Source organism: Branchiostoma floridae, chromosome 3, assembly GCF_000003815.2.
Source record: "Branchiostoma floridae strain S238N-H82 chromosome 3, Bfl_VNyyK, whole genome shotgun sequence".
In the NCBI taxonomy this organism is placed as follows: Eukaryota; Metazoa; Chordata; class Leptocardii; order Amphioxiformes; family Branchiostomatidae; genus Branchiostoma; species Branchiostoma floridae.
In genome coordinates, this window is record NC_049981.1 from 15,343,805 (window position 1) to 15,355,165 (window position 11,361).

The 11,361-nt window shown below is 42.8% G+C and overlaps 1 protein-coding gene across 1 annotated transcript; it reads right to left on the bottom strand.

Annotated features, from left to right (window-relative positions):
- Positions 1 to 5,795: 5,795 nt before the first annotated feature.
- Positions 5,796 to 8,340, bottom strand: LOC118411947 (G-protein coupled receptor 54-like). Its single transcript, XM_035814473.1, has 3 exons — positions 8,093 to 8,340; positions 7,510 to 7,645; positions 5,796 to 6,753 (listed from the first exon to the last, which is right to left on the bottom strand). Exons 1-3 carry the CDS (start codon positions 8,327 to 8,329, stop codon positions 6,113 to 6,115), a joined length of 1,014 nt encoding a protein of 337 aa, XP_035670366.1. The 5' UTR covers positions 8,330 to 8,340; the 3' UTR covers positions 5,796 to 6,112.
- Between the last annotated feature and the right edge of the window lie 3,021 nt (positions 8,341 to 11,361).

Below are 11,361 nucleotides of genomic sequence, written 5' to 3' on the forward strand. Positions count from 1 at the left end.
GTTTGTCTGTCTGTGTGTCTGTCTGTCTGTCTGTGTGTAAACAAAATAACTCAAGAACGGCTTGGTGGATTGGTTTCATACTTGGTGTATTGGTAGGGTGTGATGAAAGCTGGAAATGATTAGATTTTCGTCCCCCTAGCGGCTTCCCTTGGTACTGCAGCGCAACTTCCGGGTTTGCTATCTCGTGTTCTGAGCAAGCTATGGTCACGATTTTGAAGTTTTAGATAGCTCTTGTGCTCAGAAATAAGTGACATAAGTTTGGGCCCCCTAGCGTCTAGTTTTGGGAAAGCAGGGGCATTTTTGTCAAAAACTTCTGAAGACGATAACTCAAGAAGGGAACAACGGATTTTCATCATTTTTGGTATGTAGGTACCTTAGACAATGTTTTACAAGATAAGATACTAATTATGCAAAACAGGAGTACATTTGCATAATTAATGAGAATATTCTATTATAGCATTTTTTCAATGTATCTCTTGTTCCAGACATGCTATGGTCTTGATATTTTGGTGGTAGATAGCTTTTGGTGTCATGAAAAAGTGGGGCAAGTTTCAGCCCCCTAACATTTAATTGTGGAACTGCATGGGTGTTTTTGTCAAGACACTCCAAAGAGGATAACTGCAGAAAGAAACGATGGATTGCCTGCATTTTAGGCATGCGGGTAGCTTAGACAAAGATGTTCATAATGATATACATGTTATGCAAATGAGGACTTAATTTGCATAATTAATGAGGAAATTGTATAGTTCCATTGTTTTCAATAACTGGACCTCAATACATGTAACACATGTTAATTACGATAGGTGGAATATAAGCAGATACCAAATATGGTAATGAGGAACTTATTTGCATAATTTATGTAAAAATTGCAAAACCGCTTTATGATTAATAATGGGAATTTTATAACTGTGACATGTGTATGTTAGTCAATGATGAACAACACCATGCATAAATTATGTTAATGTGTTAGTCAATTGCATGAAAGTTACGAAAGCTCTAAATTTTCATGGAGGTATGAGGTCGCCGAACTCTAGTATTAATTTAATAGCGCCGTCACATTAGACGAAAATCGATCGGAATACTAGTCTACGAGCTCTAAATGACATTTTCGTAAGTAAGACGTCCGATGTTCTCACTATTATCTTGCGATTTTTAGGGATCCCTGGCGATTTTCAGGGGTCGTACGATGGTCGCGGTGCAGCGAAACATAAGCGACATGTCGCAGGAAATCTCTGAGATCGCAGCACTCGTTACCGAGTCGCAGATCGTGCGTGCAAATCGTGCGACATGTGATGGATAGTCGTACGTCAATCCAGCACAGACCTAGCTATTAATCATCGAGCGAAAATCGGATGGCGAACGCCCGTCAGTCGGGCGACGTTCGGGCTACGTGACTTCCCGACTTCCTTTTGTTTACAAATATTGAATTTCTGAGAATGTGAGGATAATTCTGACAATATGGCCCCAGGGTAGTATGCAGGCTGGCTTTGTTACACATTTTTCTTTCTTGTGTCATTTCTATTATGCCCGCGCATTCCATTCATTTGTTAAAAAGATTCCGACAACAAATAAGCAACATTTATTGATCTCTTGCCTTTTTACCTCCATGAAATGTCACGGAGGTTATATTTTACCCTGCGTTTGTGTGTGTGTCTGTCTGTCTGTGTGTGTGTAAACAAAATAACTCAAGAACGGCTGGGTGGATTGGTTTCAGACTTGGTGTGTTGGTAGTGTGTGATGAAAGCTGGAAATGATTAGATTTGGGGCCCCCTATGCAAATGAGGGACTTATTTGCATAATTTATGCAAAAATTGCAAAACAACTTAATGATCTGAATTAGGAATTTTACTTGTGACATGTGTACTGTACGTTATTCAATGATGAACACCACCATGCATAAATCATGTTAATGTTAAGTCATTTGCATAAAATTAACAAAAGCTCGAAATTTTCATGGAGGTATGAGGTCGCCGAACTCTAGTTAGGAACGTTTTATGTTACCTTGTCCGCGTGCAAGAGGTCATGGGAGGTTCATTATCATAGATTTATTCACAGACAATCGCACGAGCCTCGCTTATATGTGACAGGGACAGTTTTGGGGCGAAAAATACGCAAGACCATCTTATGATCATAAAATCAGCCGACCTTCCTGCGATCGCGAAGTACGTCCGAAGATCGTATATACATGTAATATGACGGGGGTATGAAAAGACTGCCAGGTACATCACCCTCGACTATATACCCCCTATGGGGTCTGAAGGCATCATCTTTTACATTACGATTAGGGATGCATATGGTGGTAACTTATTAACTACCTCCACGTTCATGATCAACATTCGACATGCATCGAGAATGATAATAATGCTGCACAAGTTGAACTAGTTTACTGCTATATATAACAGTCCCACCGCCTCTGTTCAGGGATGGTTGTAAAGCTCTGATGTAGATGGCTTCTCTTATCCCTCTAGCGAAAAAAGTCTGGCTCCATGTCCAAGATTTTTACTTTGTCCAGTGAGACCGAGGATCAGAACATCAGAGGCCCTTGTAAAGAAACCTACATTGGGGAGAGAGATCACTCAAGACCAGGTTCTTGAGCACACGCCCGAGTTCAACAACCTCAGAAGTTTCCCAACATATTCACATAGAATCACCGGGTCATTCGGTCAGATATTTGCTGTAATAAAGGTACAGACAAGGATTGACAAGTAAGGTGTCGACCTTGTGTAATCAGTATCTGAGGAAGGTCAAGGCGGTGGACCCATGTGCTATATCTTTGGCCACAAATCTATTTGGCACCTTGGCTGAATGAGCGTTATGGGTCACCCATTAATCCGGTTTAAGAAGCCTGTGCAAACTCCTTCTCTGTAAAGGCAGACATCTATTACAGCTACTTACCAATAAAACAGTAAAGTTTGGTTTACCTTAATACGTAGGGAAAGCTTTTCTTTCAATACATTCCATTCGCAGCAGATCCAGTGCACTTACGTTGAGTAACTCAATTCCTGAAAGTAGGGTAATGCAGGCGCTGGGTTCCTAATCTAGCTCCGGTCGCTCCCTTTACTGTCTGATCTACATGTATATCCAAGAAAAAACAATTAACTATTATTGGTCGGTCAACCTTGCAGACCAACGCTCAAACACAGGTGACTTTTCTCAGAAGGTCGGGAGGCCATGGTCGGCTATGTATGACAGGAGGTTTCTTGTGTTTGGACGATACCATTCCGTTCAACGGTTAATATGGGGACTAGGATGACGGGCCACACGCTACACACAATTTGCATATCCTAGGATATACCTAAAACAGATTGGAAAAGACGACGTGGGAAAACATTGTGAGGATAGTATGTAAGTAATGCAGCAGGGAAGATTTAAGGAGATGAGCTAAATTTAAAAGTCAAGCCGCTGATTCAAGCGGAAAAGGTTTCTTTTTTTTAACGAGATTGTTCAAGGCAAGGCCACGAGACCACTTCAAGGCAATGAAGTAAGAAGTTGGAAATAATTGTTCAACATTGGCTAATGCATTGAGTTAGATAACATTGAAAATTATGCCATATTTCATCTATATCTAAAGTCTTTTTCTCTCTTACCAAAACACGTGTAGACAAACTTACAGGGTTTTCAACATTGTAGTTTTTGAATAGTATAATGTATGTGAACAGTTGGTTTCTACATACATTTTGTATTTCCAGTCTATTTGTAGGGCACTTAGAAGGGGAGATTTGGGCATGTTATGGGAAGTGAGCCCACGGGATATCTAGGCCCGGGCCACAAATCTCTTTGACACTTCGGCAGGATGTTCCTAATGGGTCACCTTTTCTATAAGCCACATCTATATGCAAGCTACTTAACACTAAAAGTTTGATTTACCGTAATTCGGATGGAAAGCTTTTCAATCCATTTCAATCACCACAGAAAGGCTACGTGTATTCTGAGAAAGCTGAATGTAGGGTAATGCGTCATACTGACTTCAGCGTTAAGCGTTGTTGGGGAAACACATCCCAACAGACACATGCCCTAAATACAAGACCGATGGCTACTCGTACCTGCTTATCAGTTCTCAATAAACTTATTTCCCCCACTCTGAAGTAAGGTGCTACTTACTGAAATAAAAATATACACAGCGCTGCTCCCCTTAATAGCTTCATGTTTATGACACTTCTGACAAGTTTGATTGTAATGACAGATTTGTATATTACTTATGATCACAAGGCAGAGGTACTCCTGGCAGGGCAATCGCCCAAAGCTACTGACAGGCCGATCGAGCAAACCTACTAGCAAGACGATCGCCCCCACCTACTGGCAGGGCGATCGCCAAAAGCTACTGGCAGGGTGATCGCCCCCAACTACTGGCAAGTTTTAAAAAAAGAGAAATAAATGGATTTTCCCTTTATATTTTGGAATTTGTTTACAATAACAACGAACTTTGTTCATATTCATGTCAAACATTGCCTAAATGCATTGATATAGCTAACTTAATAGCATCGAATAAACTATGTTATATTCCATCTATATCTGCAGTCTTTTTCACCCCTTGCGTCGTAGAGAGTTTTTCCATTACATTGTAGTTTTATATGGTGTACGTGAACATTCTGTCCTTATATGTGCATATTTCAGGTCTAATTGTAAGGGAATTAAAGAGATTTGGGCATGCATGTTATGGGAAGTGAGCATTCTAAAACAGAATATTAAATTAATTTCTTGCATAATCATTCTTACAAAATGTACACATTCTGACATTTGGCGAGTTCGGTTGTAGAAAGTCCACGTGCGAGTTGAAGTCCACGTGCAAGTTGAAGTGTTATTTTGATAAGTGTTTTTATGTGTCCATTGCAAAATCAGCCCCATTTAGGGAGTTGGTTGCAAAGATCATGGTCACAAATGTCGCTCCAATACACAAGACAAACCCATGGCTAAACAACCACAAAAGGTAACGGCTTGTATCTCCTGTGTACCTGGGCGTCTTCTTGAAGGTGTGCGTCTTGTGTTGCCTCAAGACACCACTGAACTGTCGCCCTTAAATGATATTTCATTGCATAAACTGTAATGATTTCTATTGTACATGATTGTATAGATATTGTTGAGTCTTACTGTAGTATATATTGCTGATATTGTCTAAAACAAAGTACATGCATATAAACCCAACATCTTCCCGGCGGGCAACTAACTACGTCTGACGGTTCTGGAATCGAGCGTGTAGTAGACTTTTAGGCTATACACATGTACTAATTCTGAGAAAGATATGGAATGTAGGATTGCTCAAGATTGGAGTTCTCTCCATTCTTTACAAAAGATATGGAAAGCACCCATCAGAAAGCACACAAAAACCAAAGTGTTTTAAAAAGCATGTACTGATATGGACTCAGTACTGAGTCCATTCTACTGTATAGTTGTGAGTCATGGACTATGACAGTAGCCCAGAGCAAAAAATTGGATGGCACTTTTACGAAAATGTTAAGAAAGGTGTATAATGTTTCATGGAGAGACCGTTTAACCAACAAACAACTATACGGTCCCCTCCCAACCATTTCGTCTGTGGTGAGGCAGCGCCAGCTCACCCTGGCAGGGCATGTTATGTGGTTCGTGGTAACGAGCCTGCAGGGAGACTGACGGACTGGCTGCCATAAGGAAGGCGCAGAGTTGGCCGACCATACATAACTTTAAAAATAATTATAGAAAGAGACATTGGACTGTCAGGGTCTAGTTTAGTATCTGCTATGAAGGACAGATCATACTGGAAAACTTGTGCTTTGGACTGTGCCTCACATTATGATAATGATGATGATGTCTTTAGTTTGTATGGAAGGAAACTTGTAACGCTGGTTATGCACGTGTATTACCCTGTCTTCCAAACCGTGATAATGGAATAAAATAGAATAAAGATTGATGAAAACCTTGTTCTTCCGTATTTGACTAAACAAATTGACATTTACAATAAATGAAGAGTTGTTGTTTTTGTTGTTGTTGTTGTAAGAAGATAGCTTGTCTGAAAAAGTGTAAAGCTTTACGCGGAGCCTCAAATATTTACATGCACTGTTGTAGGCTTATTGATGATTTCTCCATGCACCTACACTTAGTCCGATATAAAGATATGTATGGAAACGTGAGCTGTTTCTCACGTTTTCATTTCCAAAGGTGGTTTGCTGACGGGCGCAAAACGAACGCTAAATTTGACACTTTCTTTTTTCTTAGAACTACTCAAGTATGAAAATCTAGATCCCTTGAAAGTGGAACTGAATCGAGAGTGAGGGTTGGATTTTCTACAACACAGTACGGCCTTCTTCAGGCAGTTGCGGTAGTTCTCCCCGATGAGAGTGTAGATGAACGGGTTGACGGCGGAGTTGGAGTAGGAGAGGATGAGAGCTGCGGTCTTCACGGCGTGGATGGCGTCTGTGATCGGTGCATTCAGGTTGAAGACCCGCCAGAGGTTGATGGCGTGGTTGGGAAGCCATGAGAGGGCGAAGATGACCACCACGCTGACGATGATGCAGGTTGTGCGGCGGGTCTGGCGCGCCTGGTTCCGCTGCTGAGCCGGGTGCCGCTCCATGCGGGTGAGCAGGCGGCGGATGATGAGGACCCCGCAGGCTCCACAGCACGCTAACGGCAGCACGTACGCCAGCAGGACCGTGTACAGCATGTAGCCGCGCTGTCCCGCCACAGACCTCCACATCTCCTCGCAGTACGTACGCCGCCCGTAGTAGACTTCCTCCTTCAGATCGTAGTTCATCGCTACAGGGATGCTCAGAAGAGCGGACACTGCAACGGCAACATGAAACACCAAGATGTTAATGACAAAACATCTAGTATTTCTTAACAATGATAAGTTAAGCTTACAATTGACATTGAATTGTAGGACGTATGATTAGTGCGATAGCATTGACTATGATTCGGTTTAAATGTAAGAAACAGTAGTAGGCAGTACGTATACTAGGATAGAATTCGCGTAATATTATTTGCAAAGTATAGACTGCTTATCTCTTACCGAACAATATTGCAGTCACTACTGCATGTCATTTCTCGTGACTGCAAACGTACGTGTAAGTCATAATTGAACATTTTGGGTCAAACTGGTCCATTAGCCTCCTCCTATCATCAACTACACTGAAGTAGTCCCGCCAATTTCATATTGTTACGAAACATTGCTAAAAACAATTACTCTCTAACCCAACCACCAACCACTTTTCATGGGTTGTTTTAGAAACAGAAGGCCCGTCTAGACCTAAAGGATCCTAAAGGCCACACTTGGATTGTTAAGCACACACTGCTTTGATGCTTTTCAGTCTTTATCGTAGAGTTGAATTTGTTATCACCAAATACAGTAGGGGCATCTTCTCTGTGTAGTTTTAAAGAAGTCTGAACGCTTGCAGATAGATGTGCAAAAGTTAGGTGTGACGGGTCGTGTGGTGTAATATAACCAGCTGCTGCCGCGCCGCGTGCCTGCGAAGCTGTTGTGTTACGCCGAACGGCGGTTATACCGGCTATATAGATACAGAGACAGTCTCTGTACCTTACCTGCCCACACGGATGCGCAGAGGATCTTGGCCACTTTCTTGGTCCGGAATGACATGGAGGAGACCGGGTGGACAATGGCGCAGTACCGGTCAACACTCAGCACGGCCAGCGTCAGGCAGGTGGCTTGGACGGTCACCTGTGTGGTCGGACATCAACGTGTAAAAATGTGAGGAAGGCGATCTACATAAACTAGTCACAATCTCAAGCCTGTAAATAACTGTCTCTTGTCACGAGATCATCATGATCAACATCATCAGCCACCAGGTTGATCATGAAGAAGAATCTCCCGAAAAGTAGTGAACTGTTTTCCCGTGTACAATCGTCTAGATATTTCATCACTGCATCCGTGACTTTGGGGTGGGTGGGGGTAGGCGGTGGAAGGTGAAGGGCGCCAACCGCTGGTAGAGGACATAAATTTTAAATTTTCTGCTCTGACAATTGAGGGATGGAATTCAAAACAGACGTTCTCTATTTCACGACACTCGTGAAATAGAGAAACGTGTTACAGCTTCATGTACACTACCGATCCTAGTGGAAGAAAGTAATCGGAAAAACAACATTGATTGGAGAAAACCAAACGCACCTGCATCATGTAGTGGACAAGTTTGCACATAGACAGTCCCAGTTTCCACTCGAACGTGACGTATTTGACGGCGCTGAACGGGAGGCAGCAGACGAGGAACGCCAGGTCGGTGACGGCCAGGTTGGAGATGTAGTAGTTGGTGACGGTGTGCATCTCCTGGAACCGCGTCACGACGTAGATAACCAGCGAGTTGCCGGTCACACCAACCAGGAACACTACCGCACTGATAGTGGGCATCAGGTAGGCAGTCACCTGGAAGGGAACGGACGTTTTACGGAAATAACTAATATAGATGTACACTTAATATGCCATGCTGGATGCGTGCTCGTTTATCTTCCAAGAACAATGAGAATAAGGAGGTATGGATCAAGGAGGAATGTTTTAGTTGCTCCATCGGTAGCAACCTAGCGGTTGAGCTCTTGGTTCTGATTACTTCACAATTGGGAGACCCTGCTTCAATTCCAGGGGAAAATTCTCGGTTGGAGCTGCACCTATCTGGCCCCGTGTTCGAGGAAGGAATTTTGATAATTAGGATTGCCAAGGGCAACATTTCTGATACCATGTACCACATGCATCTACTACTGTTAGTTTGTAATACCCAGATCTTCATCTTTGGTTATTCTTAATGAATAGTACATAATGAAAATTTATAGTCATCTGAGACACGTACCTCTGTGGGCGGTGAGCCGGTTGATGTGATGTTCGTTTGGTTGCATGCCTTCTCTTCGCTCTCCATACCGGATACGGGCACGACCAGCAGCAGCACACTGCCGAGGATAGCGGGCGTGTATCGGCACTTCTGACCTTGGGTATGCAACATAGAAATAATGAATGAATGAAAGAATGAATCAATTAATCAATCAATGAATGAGTGGATGGAGGAATTGATGAATAAATCAGTAAATGAATGAATGGACGAATGATTGAATGAATCCAATCAATCAATGAATCAATGAATACATGAATCAATGACATGACTGATGAATGAACGGACGAACCAATGAATGGACAGTCATTGTCTTAGAAATTATGATTGGACTATGAACGTTCATGCTGATATTAAATGTCGAATGTGACAGGACTAGACTATACAAGGATCTTACATTCAAAGTTATGAACTTGTGTTCAGGTAAGCACACTGGGTCACTCTTCTCTTGTCGATAAGTTTGTTGGGTTCTTTTACTTAGAGGTTTGACGCCTGGTATTAGTATCTCACTTTTATGCCTCACAAGCTTCACGTGTGAAAACCTTCACCTTTAATCTACAAGCAACATAGTGAAGACTCAATGTACTCATCACTCACTACCGCCCACCCCCACAGGCGCTCTAACCCTGATACGCACCTGGCCCATGCCTTCACTTAACCAGAGTTCTAAAGCCGACAATTTACACAACCGAGGCAGTAGAAATTACGATGAACTATAATGAGATAAATTGAGGCCAGAGAGATACCGAGAGAGACTTATTGAGGTAATTGTTGGCTTGTCCTGAGCGATACATGTACATGTACTCAATAGGTAAGTTCTTGGTACTTGAGCAATAGATAACACTTTGCGCCTTCTGCTGAAAGTGCATTGAAGAATAACGTCAAATGCTGATTTACCTCGTCTGAGATGACTTTGGGATCCATCAGAAAACGGCTGGCAATCGTATTGAGATGAAATAATGAAATAGTCAATCGTATCTAGCCTCAGTATGTTGCGGGCTTTACTTAAACCTAAATCCGCAAACCTTTTATTCAACTATACACGGGATAATAACAGTCGTGTTCTGATTATATATGGGGTGTACAAAATGTGTATACCCGCCACTCAGAACCCGGTATATAATAAGAACCCATTCATAAAGTTGCACAAAGTTAGAGATGAAAGGACCTCTGTGGGTTTACACTTACCAACAATACTACCATGCATGCAGTTTTAGAATCAAGCCTCAAGATAAATTTCAGCCTATGATGATGGCTTTACAGTGCAATTTACAGCCACCTGTGGATAGTGAAATGGATAGATATCACCTCTTGCACAAGTTTTAAGTGCATGTGTTTTACGCTTTTACGTAACTATACCCTTGTATGCGACTTTGGGTGTCGCACACAATTTTTAGAGCAGCTGCTTCGTCGCGATCTATTGAAAGTCATCCCCGCGAGCTATGATGGCACAAGGGCTGGACGGACCAGCAGTTGGGTGCCCCCTCTATTTCCAGAAGGACATTGCAACCCAAGCCTTCCCGAGCTGCACACGGCGCCCGCTCCGAGCCCATAGAGAGCATGTAGAGAACGCTCAGCTGGGGCGGAAGTGACGTGTGGTGCGTCCGCGGGCGACGTCCTTGGTGCTGAAACAGGAGATCTCGGCCATACAGGCTGGAGGCCGTCCTGTAGTATCCAATCAGAGTTCTGGCTCCGGTTGTTTTTTACGTTTCTTTAAGCATTTTTTGGTATATAGAGTGCCCAATAAGTATGCATAAATACACGTCAGAAATAGCCGGAGCCGAACCTCTGCTTGGAGAGTAGCCGCCATGATGAAGAATGTGTATGTTGGGATGTTGGGACTTCCAGACGCAAGGGAAAAAGTAATTGAGGTATCCTGGGGTAGTTTAGGTCAATGAACATCACGCTAATATAAAGCCGTCGCGTCCTCAACCAAAGTAAAATCATGATGCCTTTTACGTACTAGTTAGTTGTAAATACGTAAGTAAATACGACTTATCCTCTATGACTCGCGTTTCCAGCCAAGCACACCGGGTTACCTCTACTTTTCTCGATAAATGTGTTGTTGTTTTTTTTGGTCATGTGCAAACTTCTGAGGCCTGGCGCTTGAAGCTACCCTATTCACCTGGGGGCCGGTGTTACGTCACCATCCAAAATAGAATCCCTAGTCCCTTCCGTGCGGGCAAAATAAGGCCGTATCGATTAAAGACGCGTACACAATGACCCTCCGATGCAACTACTGATAGAAATGTCCCGGGGCGGTTTTAGCAACTTCAGAGTCGCTCAGATGAAACAATTACAGACACTGCGACCTTCACAAAAAGGGTACCGACAGAAAACATACCCGGGCACAACACTAGGGGAAATTGATTTCCCTTGCTAAGGTATAAGGAATTCGAGGTTCAAAGGTCCCAAAATCAATAATCGGCCCCTTCGAGAACTAAATGTATATTACAGTCCCGTCAGTGATAATATGATATAAAGCATGCAATGTCAACCGTTTGCAGACAACAGTATTGTTTGATGATAGACGTTCCTGCCAACACAGCGTATACAAAATGTA